General features: G+C 45.8%; 1 protein-coding gene across 1 annotated transcript; it reads right to left on the reverse strand.

Annotated features, from left to right (window-relative positions):
- Positions 1–735: 735 nt before the first annotated feature.
- On the reverse strand, positions 736–27,934 carry FSTL1 (follistatin like 1). The gene is made up of 10 exons (XM_023755803.1): positions 27,854–27,934; positions 20,234–20,338; positions 17,510–17,639; positions 16,627–16,659; positions 14,860–14,990; positions 11,067–11,185; positions 9,631–9,743; positions 9,213–9,323; positions 6,594–6,670; positions 736–3,367 (listed from the first exon to the last, which is right to left on the reverse strand). Exons 1-10 carry the CDS (start codon positions 27,932–27,934, stop codon positions 3,323–3,325), a joined length of 945 nt encoding a protein of 314 aa, XP_023611571.1. The 3' UTR covers positions 736–3,322.

The following is a 27,934-nucleotide window of genomic DNA, read 5'->3' on the forward strand; positions in this document are numbered from 1 at the left end:
AAGCATTGGAGTAATACCCCAAATCCAATCAAGGTATCCTGGCTATAATTTTAGAGAAGCAAGACTTCAACACATATGATTAAAATTAAGAAAGCATAAACCTCATCAACCATAATGAGCTCTTTCAGAAGATAGTATTATTGGGGTGGGGATTACATGTCTATAATAATCACTGGGACATGGGAGAGGAAAGCAAGTGTTGGTCATGTGTCTCCGGGACAGAGTAGAACAGAGGGTCTTAACCAGCCAGCATCAATCTTCTTGGGAATATTTGTTCCTATGGATAATGCATGTATATCAGGTAAAAGCCATTAAGGTTTCCCAGGCAGACCCTGGCAGACCCCCGTGCCACCTGCCCAGGATATTTGGTTCTCATAGTTTCCCTGCAGCCAGCCTCACCTGATGCCATTCCAGTCTCATAAGACCCACGAGGGCTTTAGGAGTCTAGTTTAACCACTTCTCACTACAGGAATGCCCCCTGACTTCTTATCATTTCCCACCCCAGACCCACCACCCATCATTCTTCTAAGTAAACTTGTTCTATCCCTGAGTAAATCTTCTCTCCCAGCTGCAGTGCCAAGATTTTATTAGGAGAGAACTTTTCAGGCCTCTTTTAAGGTTCCTGAAACCCAGACCCACGTGCATCAGGTGGTTCTCATAACTTTACTTAGGGGGGAGGGAAGGAGAAAGGAAACCAATACGACTGTTATTTTAATTTCTTTATTTATCAAGAATAAAAAAAAAGAATCAGGAGTTACAAAAACAAGTTAAATGCAATATGGAAGCCTACTAAATACAAATACATTTCACAAACACATAGGCAACAGAAACCTGTTTAAATTGCTTCTTGAAATTTGACTATTTAAAAACATAAGTGTAAAGGAAAGACATTCAGACTGGTTCACATGGACTTACTGGCAGGTGGAGGAGCCCTGCTTTCCAAAAACAGTGATGGAGTTGAGTCATGGCATGGGAGGTCTCCATGGACACCAGTGGGGAGTACATGTCTATAATAACAGATGCTGTAATTAATATGTTTATAAAATACTATACACACAGAGAAAGCCCAAGGAAGCTTGCAGACTAAGCCTTGTGCTTTTAGAGAGCTGGAGGGACGGAACCCAATTTAATCCTGTTTATTTGCTCCATGTAAGACTCCCCAGACTAGGCTACTTAGCAGCTTTCCATGAATGGTCATCAGATCACATGATTCTGTGGTGCAGGTAATAGCTTCCCTATTTGCAGGAGGAACGCAGATTTGCTCTTAGGAATTCAGTGTTGTAGGGTAGGTTAAGTCTTGGATGGCAACCATTGTCCTAAATGTAACAGGTGAGAAGACTCTCTGATTTCTTGCTTTAAACAAACTGGTATTCCTGCTCTCATTCCCATAGTGTCCGAGTGTTGGCAAACTTGATCAAGCCGTCCTGCCGGGGTTCTCCAAGGCACTCGGGCAGGGAGGTGCCTTTCAGACAGCACAAGTAGGGTTGCAGGGGAGCGTTTCAGTGGGATGTCGATAAATGCTCAAAATTCTAAACAAAGTGGAATGTTCTCCTTTCAAAGGAGAATAAGGACATTGTTTAGAAGAAATTCCATTTTCAGTACAACTTTCTCAGAGTTGCCTGTGCAGTACAATCTACATAATTTCCTTCTAATGGTCTGAAAATGAGATCTTATGTCAAGTTTTAAATCTCTGTTATTCCAAATGCTTGTTAAGTATGGTATTGAGTGGGGTTAATAAGGACACAGGCCAAAAGACATAGGAAAGACTAACTGCTCACCAATAACAATGTTAACATTAAATTTCCACTTTTCCTCTCTTGAAATGGGAAACTTCCTTTTGTCCTCATCTCTAAATGGAAAGCCATTTCTGTTTTCAAGAAGGTTTAAAAGGAAATGCAAAAGTGAAGACCAAGTGGACTGGTTCTCTTCCCACTCTTTCCCAGGGCAGGGTTTATCCCAGAGGGCTCTGCGTCCCACACCGCACAACCCGTGGGGCCGTTCACTGAGGTCAAACTTGGTCAGCTTGTTGTTGGCTATCCGAATCTTCTTCTTATAACAAGTTTGCATTTGTCCTAAGAAGGAAAATCACAGGAACCTGTCTCCTCTGGACCAATGATCAGAACCACAGACTTTACAACTTATGAAATCGAAAGGCTAATGCATTCCTACCTGCTCACTGAGGAAACCGAGGCCCAGAAATAGAAAGAGCCAGGGCCAAAGTCACTCTCCTAGTTAGCGGTGGATCAACGAGCACTTTGATAGGCTGGGATATCTAAGCCTTGCTTTGGCTGCACTTGTCTCCATCCTTTGAAATACTGACTAGCATGAACTTAGAATAATTGAAAACAAATTAGCTTTTGGATCTTGAAAGCGTGTATGGGGACGCTTCTCTTCCCCTGGCTTCTGGCTGAGGCGTCCACTGCTCCTGGGACAGATTGCTGACCCACTGGGAGCCAGGGGGCAGTCTCTGGGCTGCAGCTAGTATGCGGCAGGGTGGGAGGTCTGGGTTAGAGCGGTCCCTGCACCAGGAAGAACCCAAACTCCCCCACCTCTGAAATGGTAGGACTACTGAAAAATAATTACAAAAGCTTAATTTCTAGTCAAGAAAATAAAATATAAAAGAACAACAATAACATAATGATAATAATTGAAAAATAAAGTCAACTTGCCAAAAAAGTTTTACAGAAAAATAGCACCTTTGGTAAAAAGTATTTTTAAAATTTGGTTGGGTCTCTAAGGGGCTGGAAGTCCACAAGTATCTGCATCATTTGGGTGCACCCTCCCAGAAACTCCATCAAGTATGAGGGACACTGGGTAACTAGCCAATGGCTGTGTATCTAGAGGCAGTGGTTGGGGCCATGAGAAACAAAGACGCTGGAGTCTTATGCCGACTGGAAAGGGCTGGAAGCAGAATGCGTTCTTCTCCACTGAGCTTCCCAAATCCCTCCTCTAGGGATAGTCTGCTAAGTTCTCTCTGGCACTGCTTGCCTCCCTGCAGCGTGTTTAGAGCTGCGGTAGACTCGGAAGTGGTTCAGATCTGGGTCCGCTCCTCTCCCAACCCTGATGCAGTTTCCTTACTTGCCTCCAGCCCCCGAGCCCCATTTATACAGTTTCTCTTAAATCACTCCTAGAAATGAAGGCTATGGCCCTTCCCCTCCTAGCCAGCCACCCCCGTTTCCTTTATTGCAAAACAAATAGACGAAATAAAACTTGTTGCTATACAAGCAAATACTGGTGATTTGGCGATTGTAGCAGACACTTGTGTATACTGAAGTGGAGGAGAAGGTGCCGGGCTCTGGACACCTTCCCAGGTGCCTCCTCACTAGATCTCTTTGGTGCTCACTCTCTTGGTCTTTTCAGCTGTTTCCTTTGAGAAGCAAGAGAAAAAATAAATGTTATGTAAAAAAAAATCAGTGGCATTTATCTAGTCCTCGATACTTTATCTAGCATTGACAGATTCATGCTTATGCTGAATTTTAGTTCTGGTTACTTGTCTGTCTCCTGCATGGATGGCAAACAACTTGAGGGCAAGGAACATGTTTTATTCACAATATGGTCACGTAGGGGCTGTCACGTAATTAAGAGCTGACCCTATTTGAATTCCTATGAAACAATCAGACCGCACATTATGATGCCTGCCTTAAAGATGAAGAGAAGGCTACAAAATGGAAGTGCTACAAGACGTCCTGAGTCCAAGTCCTGAGAGGCATGAAGAGCGACAGGCCCTGGAGGCACAATACCTGGGCTTCAATCGTGCTGTGCTACTTTCTGGGAGGTTTGGGGCATATTATGAAGCTTTCCATGCCTCAATGTCTTCAACTACAAAACGAGGATAATAAAGTACCATCTCTTACAGCAAGGAAACATTTCTTCAAAAGGAGACATTTTTCTTACAGCCAATAAGCTCAGGAGGAGACATTCAACATCAATCATTAGGGAAATATAAAAAAAAAAAACTAAAGTGAAATGCCACTACACAGGGATGGCTAAAATAAAAAATAATGGACAATGACAAATGTTGGCAAATTTGTGGAGAAATTGAAACAGCCTGGCACTTCCTCAAAAGATTAACAGAGTTGCCATATGATCCAGCAATTCCATTTCTAACTATTACCTAAGAGAACTAAAAACACAAAACTTTTACAAGAATGTTCATAACAGCATTATTCATCATAGCCAAAAAGCGAAAACCTAAATATACACCAGCCTATAAATGGATACACAATATGTGGTATATTCATATCATGGAATGTTATCTATATATATAAAAGCCTAAGCGAATGGCTGACATGCTGACAGCTATGATGCACAATGACCACCAGGGGGCAGACGCTCAACGCAGGAGCTGCTGAGTGACAGCAACTTTGCAGAGTGCCCTCTTGCACTCCGAGACCTTGGGGGATGTCAGACTGCTGGTTTCAGCCCAAATCCTGCAGGCCATGCCGAGGGACGCCACTTACCAGAGGGACCTTGCTCACTCTGCAGGCACCCTTTGAGCCCTGGTGCCGCCCCAGGTGCGGCAGCCCAGGGAGGAGCTGTGGGAGGTTGGCTCCAGGGCGCATCCGGCCTGTCTAGCCCAGTCCCGCCCCTCTAGCCACCTTCTAATTAATTTCCTTTCAATCTGTGCACCGGGGCTCTTAGACATAAAAAAGAATAAAGCATATATTTCAACAGTAATTGAAAAATCTTTAATAAAAAAAAAGAAATGAAGCACTGATTCATGCTATAACAAGGATAAACCTTGAAAACATTATGCTAAATGAAAAAAGACAAACAGAAAACACTATGTAATGTATAATTCGATTTACATATGTCCAGAACAGGAAAATCTATAGAGTTAGAAAATAGGTTAATGATTGTAGAGTGACTTCTAATGGGTATGAGGTTTCTTTTGGGGATGATGAAAATGTTCTGGATACATAGTGATGGTGGCTGACAATCTTGTGAATATACTAAAAACTATTGGATTGTACACTTTAAAGGTGCGAATTTTGTATGTGAATTATATCTCAACAAAAAATTTAATAGGAAATAAGAACAACAGTGACTGATATCTAACAGACACACTGCTGGTGCCCTGTCCATATTCCTGGTCTTTAGCATCTCAGTTCACTGACATGGCTTCTTACTGCCAGTACTTGCACCTCTTTCTCTGGTTGGCAGGCCAGAAATGCCAGGGATTTTACGTTTGCTGGAGGGAACCTTGCCCATAGCTGACAGGAGTTCCAGTAGGAATGCCCTCAGGCATGGAAACTCTGCTCCCAGAGTTCCTCACGAGGATTAAGCTCCACTTGCCTACAGTGATAACTGCTGGATATGCACTCTGTTGCTTCCTTCCCATCCTGAGCTCACTTCCCAATTTCCCTTCTGGTGTTGCCTGGGATTGCCTCCCAAATAAACTATTTGTACCTGAGTCCTTGCCTTAGCATCTGCTCCTGAGGGAACTCACATAGACAGAGACACTTAAAGATGAGAGCTATTCTAATTCACTCCCCACTCTCTACTCTGATCATCTCTCCATCCTAAATGCAAGGAATTCCTATGGACTTCGTTTTTTCTTTTGTGGAGTTGTACTCATCTGGAAACTCAAGACTGCTGAAATATGGAAAAACAGAAGATGGGAGATTCTGCATTGGCTCAAAAAACTGACATGAGGTTTCTACACTATTAGTGATAATGACAAAATGCATATAAAATCAATAAATATGAACAATTAATATTAACAATTCTTTATTTTCAAGTGAAATATTTCACTCACTAGTTTAGCAGCTCTTATGACCTTTATATTCCTTAAAAACTTCTCTGAGAGAGAGAAGGCTTGAATGACCAGACCCAGTCTACAGACAGGTGGTCTAAGGTGCAATATCCTTTGTTAAGACTTTGGTAAACGAATGGAAGACAGGCCCGGGAGTCCAGCATACCCATGTTTTCTCCCTAGGCCCTTAGCAAAATATGTCAGTGGATCACAATTCTGCTAAGAACCCTTTATCCAAGAAGGCCTTCAACTTGACATAGAACCTGAACAGAATTCTTATATCTCAAGTCTCCAGGAAGCAGAACCTCGAAGTTTCCTGTGTTTGTCATCCCAGGCTGTTTTCTAGCCAGCTTAATATTTAACTTAAATCCTTTCTGTTGCAGTCCAAATTCACTAATTTCATGCTCACTGAGAGCCAACTATATACCAAGCCCTGTGTTAATACAGGGCTGCAATGATGAGCAAACTATACTAGTAGAGCCTGGCCTTCAAGAATCCATGGTCTTTGGGTCTGGGCACTGGTTGTGACAGAAAACAGTTAACTTATTTAGCCCATGTTCATTTGCAAACCACTTGCAATCCATTTGCAAAACACCAACTGGCTGATTCTTATTTATTAAGCAATTTGCCAAGTTGTAATCTGCTAGGACCTGTGGCACCCTGCAAGGACCCCACCAGGGAACTGTATCACAGTTTGATACTATAGGCGTATCATTCAGGACCTACTGTATTAAACAGAGCATCTTCTTGGTCTCCCCGGACATTAGGCAATATCTGAGTGGTGGAAGGGCCTGGTGGCGGCAGAGATACCCGAATCAGCACAGAGGCTGCAACTCACCTGGTGCTTTTGGAGCTCTTGGACATATCTGGTCATCTCCTCCTCTGTCTGGGTCTGGGCCCTCTTCTGATTCTTTTCTGCAAGAAGAACCAAGGCTCAGAGGTGGCTGAGGGAAGCCAGTTGGGGTCTCACTGGTATCTACTTTCTAGGTCCTTAATTTCATCTCCCATTTAATCAGTACAAGAGGTGAATTATCCACATTCCTCTGACACCTCCAAATGAACACACTGCAAATAAAGCAACCTACTGCCACCCTTCCCTAGCCTCTGTCCCTAGTGACTTTAACTACTCCAGCCCATCCTTTCCAGGAGCTGACCCTGCAGAAAGAACTACGGAGAAAATCTGGACCCTGACAGGCATTCTTCTGGGGCAGTGATTCCCTACCTTTCACAGGTCCTGGAGAACATTTCAAATACAAATGCTTAGACTGCACCTCCAAAGACTCTGATTTAATTGTTATAAGGCAGGGCCTGGGCACAGGGTTCTGTAAAGCTCTCGAGATGGTTCTGATGTGCAGCCAGGGTTGATCACCACCACAACTACAGTGTCTACCAAACTTGCACAGTGGAAAAAAAAAATCACAGAATATGTCTTAAGAACACAGGTTTCCAAGCTGCTCTCTTGTGGCTTCTGATTCAGTAGGTTTGGAATGGAGCCCAGGAATCTGTACCTTTATCGAGAATAGCACTGTTGTTAGGAAATACCGCTCCACCACCACTTCCAGACTTCAGCATCAAGCTGCCCCCATGGCAACTTCCCTTGGCTCTGGCTCCAGCTGGCTTCGAGTCTCAGTGCCCTTCTTTTCTACGCCATTGGGATTTAGGATCTAACTTTCAGGTATTGACCTGAAAATGCCTTGGATGCCATCTCTACAATGTCCTCTCAGGTCCATGGCCTGCACACCAAGATGTGCTAAGGCCCCCAGGGCACGACCATGGAGAGTGCTCTTTATACATAACCACGTAGGGCTCTGAACATGGGCCATCAGAGAGGATAAACAGCCCTGTTTCGTGGAAATGGGCATGGTCCCAGGAGGGCAATTATTTGGATTCTGTCTACTGCATGTGATGGGGCTCATTATCCAGATGATCGTAAACCAGCTGTTCACCGATTGCCTGCATCTTAGAAAGGGATGGCTACCTTTACTAAGCCACACCAGGAGCAGTTGGGTGTGAAAAACTATTTTGGGTAGATGAGTAGAGTACAGGAGGCTTCCTGGTTGAGGCAGGCTGGGTATTGTTTTGAAATGTTCTCTCTTGGCTTCACTAGCTACTGTATGCTTGGCCTAGCTACGATGGCTTTAATTTGGCCTCCAGCAACTTCTAGGCATTTCTACCTCTAAACAACCTCTTCCTGCTTTTTCACTTGTCTCTGGAGTTACGTAGGCGTTCTGCCCTCCCACACCGAGAAGAGACTTGTTCCTGGGGAGTGGGAGACGAGGGACCCTCCAAGCTCCATTTGTATTATTGGTGACTGGGCTTTTAATCTAGAAGAAGCTCTTCTGGGGTCCTTGACCTCTGTCTCCAATTACCAGATAACCTGACCTTGAACATGGTCCTAGGACCAGCCTGCTTTTTCTCGTCTCAGTTGGCTTTATTTTTTTTTAATATGATTTTATTGATTTCAGAGAGGAAGGGAAAGGGAAAGAGTGATAGAAACATCAATGCTGAGGGAGAATCATTGATGGGCTGCCTCCTGCACACCCCCCATTAGGGATTGAGCCCACATCCTGGACATGTGTCCTGACCTGGAATAGAACCATGACCTCTTGATTCATGGATCAACGATCAATCACTGAGCCAAACTGGCCGGGCTCAGTTGGCTGTTTAAGATATAATTTTAGGTTCACCCCATCTAGTGTAAATTTGGGGCTTGATTCCTTCCAACTGACCTTTCTTCCCAGAGCATGTGACCTGGCTTTACCCTTGTCTATCTTGCCTCCACTCTGAATGGTGCCTAGTTTTTCCCAGGGCTTGGCTTTAATCTTGGCCATCATTGTCGTCCAAGACCCTAATGGTTCTGCACTGGCCTCCCAAACTCTGTCTGACATCTCTATATCCCAAAGTCACCCTGCCCATGTCTCAAGTACCTCAACTTTTTTTTTTAAAGGAATATCTAATTCTGTTAGTTTACAGAGGTCTACATTCTTCCTTTTTCTGCTGAGAATGGGTGGTGAGGAGGAATTGTTTTATCTTCCAAACACCTGAGTCTTTTACATATAGGATTTTCTAAGCTATCATAAGGATTAAGTGGGTTAATATGTAAAGTGCTTAGAAGCTGCCTGGCACATTGTTCTCACTAAAGTGTTCGCTTTCATTATTATTATCACCATTCCAATCTCATATCAACATTTGTTCTTGCCCTGGGTCTTGAACCTCTTTTGTTCCAAGCCTCTGGAGTGATTTTCAAACTTCTGCGTCTGGGATAAGTGCTTTGTCCTCAATGCTGCCTTCTTGGAGCTCTAATATGACAAGTTTGAATCTGTCACTTGCTGCCCAGGTTCCTTGCTCCCAGCTACCACCATCCTCTTTTCCTTCATCCCCACCCTGACTTCTCTCATGGTGATTTCATGAAGGGAGCTCTGCCTCTGTTGTTCCTTCTGCCTGAGGCACAGCTCACCGTCACAGGTCATGGCTGTGCAGACCCAGTTTCCACAGGCACAGACGCAGCGGTTACAGTCCACCTCGGTCTCAGCTCCATCGGCGTACATTTCATCCTCCAGGGCACACTCTGTTGGGACCAAAAATAAAGGGCAATCGTTTAGGGTGAAGGTGGAACAAAGAGTCCTGACTACAGTCTGTGGACCTTACCCTTTCCCCAGACAAGAACTGCCTGTCCCTCAGAGGCACTATATCTGAGCAAATGCTACCATCAGCCAAAGGTATTGGACCTGAACATCACTATGGAGATGATGGGCTGGAGCCCATTTAGAATTATGGAAGGAATTTTCTTAGCAAGCTCTGGAGAGGGCCATCAATTTTAGTCCTTCAAAATGCTCCCACTCCCCCTCACTCCCTGTTTCTTAGGTGAAGCATACTCTTCTCTGGAGGGTTGAAGGACGGATTGAGGCACTTGAGGAACTCTTGGAAGCTGAGTTTCCAGTCAGCATTTTCATCAGACAGCTCAATGAGAGCATCGACACAGAGTCCTCTGAAACAAAACACAGGAGAAATGTGTCAGCCAGACCTCAGCTTCACTCCTGAAGGAAGAAAGTAAGTGTCAGGACCACGCACACCAGGGGCCCCAGAGGAGGCCAAGAAGGTGACTGTTAATTGATAAAGTTTCTCTCTACACTGACCTCCCACAACCATTAACCCTCCTGACTCCTGTAAGCACCCAACCTTCAGTCTGATATACCGAATGTCAGATCATTCAAATGTTCCTCCCCAGACAACTAAGACTTCCTGCATGGTTTTGTCCAATTTGGATTGACAAATGTTTCACTACCTGCACACCTTCCACCAGTAATTGCCTTTCCCTATGGTGTAAATGTCAAGCCGACCAAACAAGAAAAATCAAAACAGAAGCGAGAGGAATAGACAATATGAAAGCAATGTGTGATCTGAAAGAACGTGGAGTTCAAGCAAGCATCACCATTCTAGAACAAGACCTTCCAGAAGTTTCACAGAATCTCAGCTCTCTCCCTCTCCCCGTGGCCTGGATTTGAGCCCTGGCTCAATCACTTACTGCCCAAATGGCCTTGAGCTAGTTATTCAACCTTTCTGTGCCTGCTTTCTCATCTGTAAAATGGAGACAGGACTCCTCCTTCACTGAGATGGTATGAGGATCAAACGTTGAACTTGTAAAATATTGCCTAATTTTAGTTTATCAAAATATGAAGGCTTTTCAGATATTATAGTTAGGCCATGGACTATTATTAAGAAGGAATCTTTCTAGAGTCTCGGCTTTCATGCTTGTACTTCTTTTGAACAAAGTGGTGCTTAAACTATTTTAATTCTTACCAATGTACTGGAACCACACCAGAGGTTTCTTAGGGATTCATTTTTATTACTATTTAGTTTGGAATGATACCAGAAAAGGAGAGGGACGTACTCACATTTGTAACCATTAGAGTTCTCTACATGAAATAGCACCGATTATCATAAAAATCAGATCTAAGCTACAGTTAAATATTGCATTAAAGTAATTCCTTCAGAAAATTAACCGTTAAAACATTACCACAACACTCAGAAACAACTTTGTTCTGATGCAACCTTGATCATTTACTTAAAATTACATGCTTCTATTCCTTGCAAGTTCTAGCCAAAAACAATAACCGTTTGATCAGATACTAGTGGTGCTCAGTATATTAGTTCATAATGTTCACAGATTAGACCCGGACAGAATTCCTATTTTGCTTTTTACTTCGCATTAACACTTGGTGGCCCCTTTGTAGCAGGAAGGAGTTCAAATCCCCTCTCCTATCCAGCCTTCCTCTCATGGACCCCTCCCTGTTGCTCTCACCCCACTCACCTAAGCAGCTTGTTGTTCTCCTGGTCTGCATAGGTGGTGATGTTGATGGCGGTTTCATTCTGCTCCACAAATTTCAGGAACTCACTGGAGTCCAAGCGAGAGTCACCATTATCAAAATTCTAGAAAGGGGATGAAGTGATCTTTCAGGAACAGTTTGTAGAACCCAGTTCCAGCATTCCCCCGCTGGGCTGCACCCACCTCTGGTTTATCTTGTTCTGGACATGTTCCAACCAACTCTGCCCTGGCTTAGCCTCAGAGAGCTACAGCACCAAAGGCTCAGATCCCTGGGCACCCAGAGAAGGCGCCTGAGCCTCGAGATGAGAGAGTGAAAGTGCCTGGGCAGAGGCCACTGAGGGCCTTTCAAACCCAGACGCTGCCAGGGAGGGCAGCCTGAGTGTGGCCTGTGGAACCCAGAAAGCCTGGGGGGCTTCAGGAACTCTGCAGACAGCCTCGATGGCAGCCCTGAGTTCAGGCAGCCACTACACCACATCCTTAAACCCTAACGAACATGTGGTAACAATGCTGTGAGCCAGAATTTCCGTGGCAGAGCCCAGGAAGTGTATTTCTAACATGCTATTTGGGAACAATGACACAGGTGGCACTCAGAGCTCACAGGGCCATTTCTTAATGCTTGATTTCCAGCTTCCCTGGACTGCTCAGTGCTTAACTTTCTCACTGGTACCCTTCATCAGTGAGGAGTCAGACGCAAATGGCTTGCAGGCAGAGGTGGTGCAAAATCCCCCACCCTTGTCCTGTGTGGGGGCCCCACTGCAGCACAGGTCCTCAGCTGTCCAGGCTGTCCTCATGGCCCAGCTGACATCCCATGAGCACAGGGTGAGGGTGTATTGAGCTCAGGCATTGTCCCCACTTTGTCAAGATGCTAAACCAAGATCTTGTAGTCAGGCCCCAGCTGCAGGAGGGGGTTGTCAGTTTCAAGGCTTGGCTTAAATTCCAAGTTGGACACCTGTTTTCCTAAATAGTTCCAATGGAAAAAATTTTGTCTTTCAAAATGCTTCCCTTAGGTTGCCTCATACTGCTGCCCTGGGAGTAATCAGCACCCTCATGGTACCTTCAAGGTGGATTCCCAGATGGTGTAAGGAATTCTGGAAGAAAAGTCTGTCCAGGTTTCTAGGTGGAAGGTAAAGACACAGCTACCAACTGTCCTTCGATAACTGTCACAGTCGCATGTATTCCACTCTAAGGCTGTCAACCTCTCCGGGTATGTATGACAGCAGTGTATGAGACAACTATGACGGCCCTTGTTCAGTATCTGTTCATCATTCTTGTCCTAATTCCTAGGAAGAGGTCTCAGATGTTCTGTAGTCACCATACGTTCACCCGAGGAACCTTCCCTAAGTGTTCACCGTGTGAGGTCTTGATTAATGAACACAGAGAAATAAATAAGGTTGGCCAGGTGCCATTCTTAGCAGCATAGGACTTTCTTGGGTCCAAATGCTGCAAGTGCTGGACAGACCGGAGCAGCTTTTACAGACCCAACCCCATCAGGGCCTGAGTACAGACTGAGTGTGGGGAGAGGAACAGTCCCGCAATGGCTGTGGACCCAGAGGGCACTAGGGGCACCCGGAGCCTGGCACCTACAGCCCAGGCAGCTCTCAGAGGGCAGCGCTGAGTGCACTCCCTGCACATTCAGTGGGACCAGAGGCCAGGCCTGAAGCTGAGGGAGGGGCCAGCCTGCCTGCACTCATCTCATGAGGACCCATTTGGGCTACTCCAGGCCAGGTCTGTATGTGGCAGCCACAGGAAAACAGAGGTTTGAAACCAGCCTGGAATCCTGAAATCCCTAGGGGGCCTGCAGGGGGCCTGCAGGGGCGAGGGGGAGGTCGGGTCATGAACTTGGACTAAGAACCTACCTAATTCACTGTGTCTCTGTTACAAAGGCATAGTACCTCTTTACACCAGCATTTCCCAGAGCTACACTCGAGATAACTGCCCTTTTCTTCTATGTAACCATAGGGTTGAGGCAAGGCAGGAAAGTGTGCTCTGAGACCCACGTTTGGGCTCACTGCAAGTTTGGAGATTGTTGAACGGAGATGGGCTCGGCCAGGCACGCAGTCACGTACAGCAGCTGGGCGGATGGGAAATGTAATCCTGGGGCAAGGGAGATCAGAAGGCTGGATCCAGTTTCAGCCTGGCCACCAGAAGTCTGCCACCCAGAGCCCGGGTTGTGTGTGTGACATGGCCGTGAAAGCCTCTTTCTTTACCTCTTCTCACGCTTTCACCTAAGAAAGAGTGACTGAATCCCCAGTTGAGGTGAGGGCCTGATTTTGGTCTTCTCCGCATTCTGATCAGATTTGCTTTTTAACTAATTTTTCTATAAGGAACGCCAGCTGGGCTAAGGGCGATTCACTGGTGCAGAAACAGTCTCTGTGAGGTATCAGATCGCTTAGAAACAGGCAGCTGTTTGCCTAGTGGGCGGGAGTCTCCCTTTGAAGACGCCACATACTAGTACAGGTCTCAGATAATCATCAAAAAGCAGATGCTGAAGGACAGATAAAGAGCTTCCCAAGGGCTCCACAGTGTGGGAGAGGTTGAGAAAGAGGACACAGTGAGAAGGGCTGTGCTTTAACATCCAGGTGTGACCTCAAACACTTGGAATCCAGAGAGATATACTTGTTCTGCCATAGAAGAGAGAACTCGCCATCTAAAGACAATAACACAAGCAGACTCTTAAATGAGCAGAGATCCTATTTCAAGCCAACGCAGTATGTAGGGTCCAGAATGTCAGTTAGAAAGAGGAATCCATAGACTGGGCTGGTGCTGACCACATTCGGTGACTGCAGAGCTGGCAAGAAGTTCCTCATGTGTCTGGGGTTGCTCCTGAGTCCTGCCTGGTTAGGTTCTGGGACAGAAGGCCCTGAGGCACGTGAGGGCATGTATGTCTGGGGATGAGCATTCCAGGGCATCTGCCCAGAGATGTGTGTCTGCAAGTGAAGGGGTTTTTGTGCGCATGTGGGAATGTGGGTAACTGAGTGCGTGTGTCTGTGGGTAGGACGTGTCTCTGTGTGGTGTGTGCATCTCTGTAAGTGGGGTGTGTGTTGCTGTGCACACACGCGCTTGCTTTGGCATGTAGTTTGTTTATCTCTGAGAGGGACATACATTTATGTGCGTCTGTGTTCTCGTCCATCAGCTGGAAGAGAGCATCCTTAACTGCTTCTTCCAACAACTATTTCAAGCTCCCAGAAAGATCTCCTTGACATAGTGGCCTTGCTCATTGCTAAGTACTATTTCTACCCTCATTTCCCTTTTTGAAGTAGCATCTCTCCTGTTCCCAATGGGAATAATCTGTCTCTTTAGGAGAGTAGCAATCTCTAGGTTCATGAAGGATCCTGGACCCATGAAATGCCAATCCATCGACTCTTCTCAGGTGAGAGTTGCTCTGTGGGCCATGGGTAGTCAGTTAATGACTTAGAGAAATATCAAACTAGGTGGGAAAGAGGCTAAGGGGTCTGAGTGAGATCAGAAGGTATTTTTATATCGGCAAACAGTTCTATAAGGTGTCATATGGGACGGGGGCATGGAACCTGGCCATAGTTTTCATACATAAGCTTTATGACACCTTTGTGGCTTTAACTGCACACACAGAGCAACACATATGTGTTAGATCATAAAGACTGTACTGCTGGACGCCCTCTGATCAAGCTGGTCAGAAGGCAACTGTCGCTGCTGCATGGAATGATCTATGGTGAGGAAACACTCAAGGACTCTCTGCTGGTTTGCATTTCCACATGGCCTGGCCATGGGCGACCAGTCTTTGACCCCACCTTTGGATTACCTTGAAGTACTTGTCCAGGATTTCACTGTAGTTGCTGCCTTTAGAGAACCAGCCGTCTGGAATGATCTCTGCTTCCAGCCACTGGATGATGCGACGCCGGAGCTCATCGCGATTGGACTGATAGCAAACGACTGCAGGAAAGGGGGGAGGTCAACTGACGGTGAGGACCCCAGTGTCCCCCAGCACCCACCATGTGAGTGCGTCATCTCATTGCAGTCCCACAGCACTTAGGGAAACAGGATGACCACGCACATGCTACAGAGGAGTCAACCCAGGGCACATACTGGAAAGTGTCGAACCCAGGATTCAAGCTCGCATCTCTAAAAAATTTATGAAGATCAAGAGTATTGAAACAGAAAGACTACATTGCATAGGTGAGGGAGAAAAAAGTAAAGCAGCAAAATAAAGGTCATTTTCATTAACTTTAGGAAGCTGAGGGGGTGGGGGAAATCAATCAATCAACAGAACAGCTCTCTTGGCCCAAAGATAAGGTAAAATAATACACGAATAAAGGAGAGCATTGCATTTCTTTATGCCACTGGATTTCTGATTCTCTCTGTATAGTTTTTCCTTCTCTCACCAACTGGGTCTATCAAAACTTTCTTCCACCTAAATTGTACACTGCCTGCATTATACTTTATTATACACAACAGAAAATGAGGCCAATGACGGGCCACGTTGAAGCCAGGCTCTGGACAGCTGTGTAGGCCACATGGGAACAACAGGTGGGCTGAGAGTTGGGTGGATGGGGAAGCAGGGAAGGGAAAGACTCGGCAAAAGGGAATTCCTGGAAGATAATACATGTTAGGATGTGCAAGAGGCACTGAGCCAGTGAATGAAAATCTGGGCACCTCTCCCCACTGTGCCACTTTCTAGCTGTGGGATTCAGGGAAATTCACCTGGCCTCTCTGAGCCTCAATCTCCTCATCTACAAGGTAATTACAATAAAACCTTACCTCACAAGGTTATTGTGAGGATTTAAGGAAATGTATATGCTAAAGGGGTCTGCATTTATAAATGACGATGAAATTTTACTTTTTATTTGTAGGAAATCACAGAAGAAATCTTACTAGCATTACAGATTCCCCCCTTTCTTAAAAAGTTGTGCCTCTGATTCTGCTCGTCCCCCGACAACAGGATATCTTGTAGATCCCTGCAGGAAGGACTCCGTGACTTTCTCTCCTTTCAGTTCAATCCCAACTCAGCAAAAATGCAAAACACAGTCAGCATTCTGACCCAACCTGATGCTTCAAATGACAAACACACAAAAACATGCAGTTTTGCAGCTTTTCTGAGCTATGCTGAAGGGTCACAGCTGTGGGTCACAGGGCTGACACGGAGCTCTAGTGGTCTTCAGCAGGGATTGCAGAACACGAAGTTTCTATCATGAAGAGTATTTCCTCCCTAAGATACACAGTGCATGGATGGGCCTTGAGAACATTATGTTTCGTGAAATAAGTCAGTCAGAAAAAGCTAAGAACCGTATGATTTCACTCATCTGTGGGATATAAAACTGAAACTCCTGAACACAAACAACAGTGGGGTGGTTGCCAGAGGGAAGGTGCTCGGGGGTAAAGGAGGTCCCAAGAGATGGTGGCAGGAGAAGATCTGACTTTGGGTGGTGAGCACACAGTGCAATATACAGATCTTGTAACATAGAAACCCACACCTGAAACCTATATATGTCCATGCTGACCAATGTCACCCCAATAAATGTAATAACATTTTTTAAAAAAAGATGCACACTGTGGAAAAACAGGCACTCACCTGGGCTGGCAGATGGACCTACAGATTTCTTTTCTGAAAGACAAAAGAAGATGCATAATGCAAAGTCAAGAAAAAAGAAAATGTCTATGTATTACTAGGATTAAAATGGCCCCACAGTGAGTGGCCACCTGTAACCTTTTCATCGTTTTGTCTTAAGTCCTGTCTCCTTTCCTTCTTCCAAGACCCAAGTTTGGGGGGGGGGGGAAGGCGGTCGTTTCTTTCCTGCTTTGTTTGACATTTTGGGGCCACTGAGTTCCCTCCTGAGCTCACACCTTGTCCTGCTAGATTGAGGGGTGGGGAAGGTCACTGGGACTTTGAGATCTCATATGGAATCACTATGGAAACAGTGGGAAATGGCCTCTTGTTTCTTCAGGGAAGTTTGAGGCTGAGACAGGTTAGGCAGGGCAGCGGCTAGGCCGGGGGCGAATGTCTAATTAGCAACAAGCATGGGACCCCTTCCCTTTTAACCTTATGATAATGGTTTGAATGTAAAATAGAGGAAATATAATACTACCAGGGCTGAGAGGTACCCAAATTTTAAAAGCATGGGAAAAGTGAAATTTACCTGCTTTTTAAAAAGATACAGAATTCATTTAAACACTTCCTTATTATTATTGATTACTGATGTGGTTGCCTATCCACCATTCAGCTGCAGACAGAGCTGGAAGCCCCCTGAGGGTCTGATACAGGAAACCCTTGGCAGAAGCCTGGGCCATCCAGGAGGAACCCAGCAGGCTCATGGTGCCAAGAGGATATGCCTCCAAGAACCTGGGTGGTCTCCACGGCTTTGGGTGCTGTGGTCAGGGTGGAAAGGACTCCGGGTACCCCTGCCACACTGCTCTGCCTTCCTGGCCCCCCAGTGAGCAGTGAGGGCACTCCGTACCTTTGCAGTGTCCATCGTAGTCGACCTGGATTTTGGATCCAGTGAGGCAGGCATCTCGATGCAGCTCACAGTGGTTGAGGTAGGTCTTGCCGTTGCTGCCACACACAGGCCTCTTGTGAGGTTTGCATTGCTGAAACAGAGCTGGATGTTGGTGCCATCCAGGGTGCTGGCACACACACAGAGCAGGCACACACGAGCACACAGAACCATCTCCTGAGGACTCCCCACAAGCAGTGATGGCCTCAGCAGTGGGAGCCTCAGCCCTGGCATCTGTGACCGTACCCCACTTAGTGCTGGAGGCACCTTATCACCTTGCAGCCCCATATGGCTCTGTGTGCTGATCCTGGGTCAGGGTCCTCTGCTATTCAGTGAAGAGACAGACCCCCCTCCCTGCCATACCCCTCCCTGCCACACTCCTCCCTGACACACCCCTCCCTGCCATACCCCTCCCTGCCACACTCCTCCCTGCCACACTCCTCCCTGACACACTCCTCCCTGACACACTCTTCCCTGCCATACCCCTCCCTGACACACCCCTCCCTAACACACCCCTCCCTGACACACCTCTCCCTGCCATACCCCTCCCTGACACACCCCTACCTGACACACTCCTCCCTGCCATACCCCTTCCTGACACACCCCTCCCTGACACACCCCTCCCTAACACACCCCTCCCTGACACACCCCTCCCTGCCATATCCCTCCCTGACACAACCCTCCCTGACACACCCCTCCTTGACACACCTCTCCCTGCCATATCCCTCCCTGACACACCCCTCCCTGACATACTCCTCCCTGCCATACCCCTCCCTGACACACCCCTCCCTGACACACCCCTCCCTGACACACCCCTCCCTGACACACCCCTACCAAACGAACAGAAAGGGCATTTTATTAGAAGTCAGGAGTTTGGAATTTTCATCGCTTTGCCATTTTGTAGTAAGTTACTCAATGTCTCTGGCTGATCTAAGATCCCTTAAAAGTCAGCATTCTATGACACAAAACAGCCAGAGCTGAGGGCTGGAAATGTGGAGACTGAAAAGCAGGCAAACGCCGCACGCCTTCTACTCTTCTGGGGCGGACCCTGAAGGATCTTTGCTCTCTTGCTTTGCTTGTACTTTGGGGCCATTTTGTTTTCCTCCCAATCTTACAATGCCTGCTGTGAGGCTGGGGGTTGGGGTGCCTGGATCTTTGTGAAGTATTACAGAGAATCATTATGAAAGAGGAAGTGGACTAAAGTTCACTTGGCAACTCGGCCCTACTTTGGCTATTTAAAGTGCCATGGTCACAGGCAAGCTCAGTTTCTTAAGACTTTTGTGGTTTCTGAAAGGAGAGAGGGGGAAGCAAGTTCAGCTCGGACGTAATAAAGGCACCGAAGCAAGAAAGAGCAGATGCAGTGAAAGGAAACACAGGACACTGGAGCGGGAGGTAGCCCAAACTTTCCGATTTACAGACAAGAACACGAAAGCCAGAAAGACAAACTGCGCTTAACCAATACTCATGACTGAGTTCTTCTATGTGCTGGGCACGGGGCAAAGCCAAACACAGTCTCTGTCTTCATGGTATCCTGTGGCACTAGCTTGCTCAAAAATCACACAATTGTATGTGGCTGAGCTGAGACTAGACGCCAGGCTGCTGAACCCTAAGTCTGGGCGTAAGCCACCACACAGTGGCCAGCGCACCTCCAGTGAGGCCCTGCCAGGTCTCCAGCATATCTGTTTTCCTAATTTCTAAACTGGAGGACTTCTTTTCTGGAGCAATGGGTCAGGATCCTTCCTCTGGGGACTCAATTGGGTGTATTTATTTGCACAGAGACAGATGCACTTCAGGCGTGGGTTGATTTGACAGAAACGGGGGAAAGGGCACACATTCAGGGTATTTGTTTGCCTGAAGAGTGAGAACTGATCAGAATCCTGCTCATGAAAGAAGTATTTCTCGAAAGCTCACTTTGCTTTTTATGGTTCATTCAAAACCAAAGCAAACTTGAAAAACCTGCATTCTGTCTATTTTTTTTTAATTTGCATATCCGAGTGGAAATCAATCCTACAGAAATAAAGGCAGCAGCATGTAGAGCTATTTGCATAAGGGTGTTGTTGTTCAGTGGGACGTGTCCATCTATAGGGAAATGATTGCGTAAATCTGGTGCATTTATACCACTAAAGATCACGCATCTGTTAAAAAGTGAGTTACAACTATACATCCTGACCTGCAGGGCTTTCCATGATATATGCATGAGTACAAAACGCAAGCTGTGTATATACATATCTATAACTATATGTTATGATTCCATTTTTTGTATGAAATAGAAGGAATCTCTCTACATGTTTATAGTAGCAAAGGCAAAAAAGTGAAACAAATATATTCCAATCTGTTAACCTGGATTTTGGATTAACTCAGACTGGTTAACTCAGACTAATGGGATTTGAAGGTTATGTGGAAGATTAATTTTATGTTTGCATAAATACCTGTACTTATTTAACTTACATAAAGCAATTATTCATTTTGTAATTTAAAAATCTTATAAAGCTAAACTTTAAAAAAAAATCCCTGTATTCACATCTGATTTTTAACTCCTGGGTGAAAATTCCACTCTTTTCAGATAGACCAGGTGTGCTTTCATAAAGTTGATGACATTGTTGGCACTGCTGTGCCGACTGGCCGCTCCAACAAGGCAGCCCCACTAGCCTGGGCAGCTGTCCTCTGGCTCCTGACCTCAGGACTTACCTCAATGCAGAGGCAGGTGGGCTCTCCCTTCTCTGTGACTGCACATTCCCGGCCGGCTCCGCAAAACACATTGGCACAGATCTTGGATTTGCTCCTTAGTTCTTCCTAAAACACAAAATCATAAAAGAACACCATGTCACTGAAACGAGCTCATGATGGGATGAACCAATGGTGGTGATTATGGTTCAAGCCCAGGGCTTGGTCCGGAGTCACAGGTTGAAGGGTCCTGATTAGCTACAAGCTGTCCCCAGCAGCCAGCGCCAGCCTTGCCAGCACTGCTCCAGCCCAGGCCACCTACGAGTCTGTAAGATTGTTTCTTTAAGAACAAGAGCTCCTTTCTTGCATGCTCCCATTCTTCTAAGAACATTTATTGGTTAATATAATATTATCCATTATATGCCAACACTATACTAAGGAATGGAGATATAAAGGCAAAGTCCTTGACCTCAAGGTGCTCTGTGACTCTCTGAGGAAACACAAATCAAGAGATCTTTAGAAAGCGATATGGAAGCACCAGGGGGCTGGAGGAGAGATGGAGGGCAAGAACCAAATGAGACTCTGAGATAGGGGGCCTTCACTGATTTTCAAAGGATGAGAATAGACTAGGCAGAAATGGAAACTTTTTTAAGAAATATTTTTATTGATTTCAGAGAGAGGAAGGGAGAAGATATAGATAGAAACATCAATGATCTCCTACTGGGGATCGAGCTGGCAACCTGGGCATGTGCCCTTGACTAGAATCCAACCTGGGACCCTTCAGTCTGCAGGCCGACACCCTATCCATTGAGCCAAACCAGCTAGGGCAGAAATGGAAATACATGAGAGAAATATGGCTATCTGAAAGACAAAAATCTCACTGAGTAGTGTTCAAAGCAAAAGAAGAATAGCCAAGCTACTGAAACATGGATCTGCTGTTATTTTATTTGGTCTAATTCAGCCCCTGTCCACATCTGCCTCTGGCTTCAAGACCAAGAGGGCCAAACCATCTGATAAGCAGTAGATACAGTGATGGCAAACCTTTTGAGCTCGGCGTGTCAGCATTTTGAAAAACCCTAACTTAACTCTGGTGCCATGTCACATATAGAAATTTTTTGATATTTGCAACCATAGTAAAACAAAGACTTATATTTTTTATATTTATTTTATAAATTTAAATGCCATTTAACAAAGAAAAATCAACCAAAAAAAATGAGTTCGCGTGTCACCTCTGACACGCGTGTCATAGGTTCGCCATCACTGCAGTAGAACTAGCCTCAAAACACTTATGGTCAGATATTCCTGTGCAGACATAGGCACTAGAACTGAAAAGGCAGGGAATGGCTCCAACCTATGCCTCTGAAAATGTGGGTGTTTGTAGTTATTCATCTGTCAGTGACACACTTGTTCTCTCTGTTAATTGGTGACTAAAAGCCAGCCCCACCTCATTTGCCACTCAGGCCACCAGTAGTGGAGGTTGAATGAAGGAGAATGGGATTCCTCCAGCCACTCTTCCTGACTGGCTGCACAGGCAGTCTCACCACAGGCCTCCGGCCTGCCCACCAGGGTGGCATTGGCTGTGCTAAAACCAACAAAGATGGCAAGAGTTGTGATGGGGTCATGGGACTGGCCATAGTAAGGGTGGGGATGGAACCTGAGATTCTGCCCTTCGGGCCATGTCTACTGTGTCAAGCAGAGAACTCACACTCACAAACTCACTTCTTACAGTAAATTCTTATAGCTGGTGTTTTATATCCAAGAATAGGTCACAAAAAACAAAAAACAAAGTAGATATTGAGAGCTGAGGGGCTGTGTCCAATACAGCTGGTCTGCTGCCACCCGGAGGCTGCTTTGCAAACTTCAGGTTATTGTTTTCTCTCCTGAGCCAGCCTGCTTGTCATACAAGGCTCCCATTGGTCTAGAAACCCTCGCCATGTTCACACCTCATTGGTTCACGGGCTGTTGCCACACCCATTCTTTTTTGGATGTTGCTAAGGGGAATTCAATAAAGCTGGCAGGCAGGGAAGAAGAGGAAGTAATTCCCAGAAGGCTGGGAGGACTAGCTGTTGTTTGCTAAACCAGGAATAGCGATAAAATCAAACATATTCTCCAAGCAGAGCAGCCCTCTTGGAAACTGTGCCTGGGAATAGAAATCAGCTCTAAAAAAGAAGAGGAAAAGGCTATCGCTGAGCAGTGTAAAAAAAAAAATCTCAGATAAGACCCTATTTTCTCCTTTCCCTTTCAGGAAACAACCAGCTAACATATAATCGTGTGTGTGTGTGTGTGTGTGTGTGTGTGTGTGTGTGTGTCACACGAGGTACAGACACACAAATGCATAAAAAGCATGCTCAGACATATGCCTACACTTAAAGGCACACCAACACACAGCTCCATGGCAGACACCCACAACCGTTAGCACTTATTAGCTGTGTTGTAACTAGTCACTTTAATACTTTGAGCCTCAGTTTTTCCTCTCTATAATAGGGATCAAGACCAACCCTGCCCTGTGAAGATGAAATGAAATAACATATCTGGAAGTGCATCACAAACTGTAAAACAAATTGCCTATGAAAAGTGTTATTAATGTTAAAGCTTATAGAGTTTACTGCAGAATAATAGCCAGTGGCTTTATGGAGCCTCTTTTTTATCTTCTGTTGTTGCTTTTAGTGAGTACTAAAAAAAAAAAAAAAATCTTTACTTGAATAATACAATTAAAATTTACAAAGTGTTTACATACATAAGATTTCCTCTTACTTTGTGAACAGCCCTGCAAGAACATGTATGTTATTAACCCCATTTTATAGACGAGTAAACTAAAGATCAGAAAGGTCAAGTAACTTCCCCAAGGCCCCAAAGCGAAAAATGAAAGGAATTAGGATTCTAACCCACATCCACAGACAAGAGATGATTAAGCTCCCATTTATAAATATCTGGTACCCTGCTGTGAGATTTTTACTATACATTATCTTAGTTAAGCTCTGTAACAATGCCATCAGTTGGACACCATAATCACCCCCATTTTACAGATGAGGGTTCTGAGCCTTATAGGTTAAATAACCAGAAAGTGGAAGATTCTACCCAATCTAAAGGAAAAGTTCTTTTACATTTATTTTCATACCCAGAAGATTTAAGGTTAAGGAAATTATAATGAGGGTGTGATTTGCATAATTAGTAAATGTCAGGAGAAAGTGCCTAACACTGCGTCAGAGTTAGATTTGAATCCCTATGTTCCACCTCTGCTCCTCAGTTGCCCTGGTCACGCCTGTGCACAGTGATAACACTGATCCCTGTGAGGGCTGTGTGAGATTAAATGAGATGTAGCACATGTCGCAGAGAGCCTGCCACACAACTGAAAGTGGCCATCACGACAGTGCAAAACCGATGCTCAGGCAGTTTTCCCTCAGAGATGCTGTTACCACTTTGGGCTGTCACATCCCCACCCCTCCTCCCTCACACCGGAATGACAATCCTGAGAGCAGGTGGACCAACGAAATGGGAAAATCAAAGGGCCTACCAACCCTTGTGGCCCTGTTTGAAGACCACAGAGAAATGCAGGTGGTGCATCTGTCAATAGGTGGCAATCTCTCTCTTTGTCTCACAGAGCCAAGAACTGCAATGCAGAGTGCAGCCCTGGCTCCTGCAGTGCCTCCCAGCTCTTCCCTGCCAGATGTGGTGAGGAGGTGGGACACTGGGGTTCGTGCCCTGCAGGCACAGGCAGCAGGAACCAAGAACTGGGGAAAAAATGTCTTACCTGAAGCCCTCAGGGTCCTCCCCAATTCCTCCCATTCACAGGCATGCTTTCATGCAGAAATCAACAATGAAGACAAGCCCTTCCCAAGTTCCAGCTTCTCTGGGAGCAGGGGTGTCGAGAGCATTCCCAAAGCTTCTGGGAAGTTCCTTAGGGTGGTAGGTGGTTTTACCCACTTGCTGAGTGACTGATTCTAAGTGAGGGAGAACGCTTTAAGATGTTCATGGCAGGAACACGCTCATGGGAAGTGAGGAGCATGGCGAGGAAGAGAGAGAGGAGATAGGGCGGCAGGTCTAGCCAGCTGACCTGGTGGGAGTGAGGACCTTGGGAAGTTTGGAATGGGGCCAGAGATGTGATGATGTGGTGTTTGGAATACTGTGTCTGGTCCCATCCAACTTGGGAATTCTGACTCCACGTGTGGGACAGCCTGGATGGAGAGAGGCTGGAGGCAGGGGAACCTGCCAGGCATAAGGCAGAGATCTTGTGGGGGTGACAATGGACGAGGGCCCGATGCTCATATTCATTAGAGCACCTGCACCGAGTGAGGCTCCTTACAGATATCTCTGTCCTCACACGTCTATGTAGGTTTCTATATAACAGATGGGGAGGAAAGGAAGATTCAGAAAAGCTCTGTGATGTACAGAGACCATATGACTAGTGCGAGCTGAGTGAGGCTTAGAACACAGGTCAGCCTGACCCCAGAGCCTCGATATTCTTTTACCAAGAGCAGTCAAGGGAGTGAGCCTCGGAGAGAGGGTACAGCTCCAAGGGCAGGCACAGAGAGAGGTCACAGATATACACACCCGTCGGTCTGAATACACTTGTGAGAGTATAATTGATTGGGGAGAGGGGGTGGTTTCTGGAAGTGTAGACACCCTGATATATGAATAAAAATCAATAAATACTTGTTCCCAATGGAGAAACACCAGGTTTCTAGTTTTATCTGTCTGCATCATCTCCCTGACTGGCTCTATGTTGTTTGCAGTAAGTGTTGCAAGCCATGCCCTGGGAATTTGGTCCCTTGGTTAAGTTTCACAGTGCAGACTTCTCTTGGTAAAGGCTGGCAGGGAAGATTGATGACTTTTACAGGAAAAAACCTCCCCTCTGAGCAACTGTCAGCCACTGCATGGTAATAAATGATACTTTATATTTGTACCGTAATATTGATTAGTCTGTGATCTTGACTATCATTTTTTATTCTCAAACCTTCGAGGATAGGCAGGCAGGGGTTATCTCTACGGCCGTTCCAGATGTAACATCCTATGATGAAGAAGAAACCGAGACTCGTGGACGGCTATATGTGATTGGTCCAAGACCTCATGGGGCTCCACGTGAGGTCTCCCGACTTTAATCCAGCTCTTTCCACTACACCGCTTTGCTTTCTTTACAAATCAAAGCTAGACTGGATCCACGGTCTAAAAAAACAGTAATTATTTTTGCAACTAAAAAAGCAAGTTATTTGCAAACCACCACTAGAGGTGCTATTGTGTCTGAGTCTTTGGTCCCACCAGCAGTAAGTCTGAACATGAAATGCACTTTGAATGTTTAAAAAAGTCTTCTGAAGTAAAACAATTTCTGGAAGAACAATGTGTTTTGGTAAGGGAGGGAGCTTATAAGCAAAGGCATAAAACTACATCTTCATATACCATCAACTACGGACGTGAACTGGGTCAGCTCTGTGCCCTCCATCCTTTTCCTCCTTCCTAACTTTTCTTTTTGAAAAAAATGAAAACAGCCCTTACGTATGCCAAGGTGGAATTTTGGCTCCACTTGCCACTATTCTGTGACAGAGCGGCTTTGTTGACGTGAGAAAGGCTCTCCTTGCTTTGCCAGAATTAGTCATGGAAACTTCACAGAAACACCAGGGCTCCTCAGATTCGCACAGCATCATGGAGTTGGGGACAAAGGAACTCACAGAACTGGGGAGAGCAGGAGAGCGCGGTGGGGGTAGGGTGGGATGCTGGCTGCCCCCAGGAGGCCCTTCTGGAATGGAACCTACTAGCCCAGACCTGAGAAAGCCAAGGAGAAAGCAAAACCACTTTAGGACCTTACAGTCTACCTGGAGCACCATGGGACCTTGCTCGAGTTCTCTAATTCCTTTCCCCGAAAAGAAGGTGTTGGCACACGCTATGTATTCCAGGTAAAGAGGAAGGAGTGGTGATTTCTAGCAGATGTCCCGATGCACTTGGCAGCAGGCACTGCATTTGCAGGGTCTCGTCCCCCTATGTGTTCACAGCCCATCCCTCAATCTCGAGTTTATGCACCGGAGCCAGATCCAGGTTTTGTGGGGTCTGAAGCTTACAAAATTTAAGGGGCTCTCCTTAAGAAAAAGGATGCTTACCCTAGCCCTAGTTGGTTTGGCTCAGTGGATTGAGCATCTGTCTGTGGACTGAAGGGTCCCAGGTTTGATTCCCGGTCAGGCACATGCCCAGGTTGCAGGCTCAATGCCCATTAGGGGGCATACAGGAGGCAGTCAATCAATGATTCTCTCTCATCATTGATGTTTCTATCTCTCTCTCCCTCTCCCTTCCTCTCTGAAATCAATAAAAATATATTTAAAAAACAAAAACAAACAAAAAAAGCAAAATAATGCTTAACGATGACTGCAAAATTGGGCACAGGGCCGTGGATGGGCCTTGTAAGTAACAGGTCTGAAACTGAAGCTTAATTAGCTTTACGGTAAGTCGGACTGTCCACCTACCCTGCATTTTCTTCCTAAACGAGAAAGCTCTGCACTGGTAGTCTATTAGTCAGAGCCTTGTTTAATATTTTATGCACATATAGCTTATCTCAAGTAGACTAAGCGCTTGCACATTTTGGCTTCCCACAGACCCACCACATTGTCCTGCCTGAGAGAATGCTTAATGAACGTTCCTACACTAAATGTCATTTGGGGTCCATTCAGATCAGTGTCAGTGTCAGTGGCCAGTGACAATGGCATTTGGGATGTCTGGAGGAAGGGGTGGGCTTTATGACATCAAAATAAGGGATTCATTACCCCAGAGGATTCGCTTTAAGATAACAATATCTATTATGGACTTGTCACTCAAGAATGATCCAGTTCTCCTTTCTGTTGATGTCTGCCTCTATCACAGCTTATGGGATAACATGCTCCTCACCCTTTCTCTCATGTGATAATATATGGTGTGCCTGAAAATTACTATCAAATTTCAAATGGGACAAAGCTGCTTACCTTAACCACTGTCTTTATTATGTGACAGATTCTGTCACATTCTCTAAGTGTCTGCCTGAAGCACCTTGTCAGACTGAAGCACCTAAAGTACCACCTCCACAGAGAAGCCCTTTCTCTGCAACCCCTCTCTCCATAGACTAGGTCTTTCTTGAGGTGGCCCAGACCCAGCACAGCCACCTGGGTGCTTGGCTTCTCCATAGCGCTAAGTTCCGTTGACTGTAATGGTCTTGTCCAGTCCTAGCATAAGTACACAGCAGCATCTAGTAAGCACTTACAGAGTTAGAGTTACGCTAGGCACTTCATACAGGACTGAAAACCACCTCACAAGGGTCTAAGACAGCGGTTCTCAACCTGTGGGTCGCGACCCCTTTGGGGGTCGAACGACCCTTCCACAGGGGTCGCCTAAGACCATCGGAAAACACATATATAATTACATATTGTTTTTGTGATTAATCACTATGCTTTAATTATGTTCAATTTGTAACAATGAAAATACATCCTGCGTATCAGATGTTTACATTACGATTCATAACAGTAGCAAAATGACAGTTATGAAGTAGCAACGAAAATAATTTTATGGTTGGGGGTCACCACAACATGAGGGTCGCGGCATTAGGAAGGTTGAGAACCACTGGTCTAGGAGGTCAGAGGATGCATCCCTATTGGCAGGGAGAAGACTGTGGCTCTGGATCGCCTCCAGCACCTGAGGAGGGTGTTTCTGCTCTCGTGCCTTCAGGTCCTGGTCCTCAATGATGAGCTGGGGTGTCTCCCCAGGGAGTGCCAT

The sequence above is a fragment of the Myotis lucifugus genome, unplaced genomic scaffold, assembly GCF_000147115.1.
Source record: "Myotis lucifugus unplaced genomic scaffold, Myoluc2.0 scaffold_84, whole genome shotgun sequence".
NCBI classification, from domain to species: Eukaryota; Metazoa; Chordata; class Mammalia; order Chiroptera; family Vespertilionidae; genus Myotis; species Myotis lucifugus.

What these genes read in the sequence shown, in the direction of transcription:
- FSTL1 (XM_023755803.1), bottom strand. Translation starts at nt 27,934, where the DNA reads ATGGCACTCCCTGGGGAGACACCCCAGCTCATCATTGAGGACCAGGAC. An exon ending in AGCAGAAACACCCTCCTCAG is followed by an intron (nt 20,339 to 27,853) that starts GTGCTGGAGGCG and finishes TTTGTGTTTTAG; the next exon opens with GAAGAACTAAGGAGCAAATC. An exon ending in TCCTGGACAAGTACTTCAAG is followed by an intron (nt 11,186 to 14,859) that starts GTAATCCAAAGG and finishes TCCCCTTTCTAG; the next exon opens with AATTTTGATAATGGTGACTC.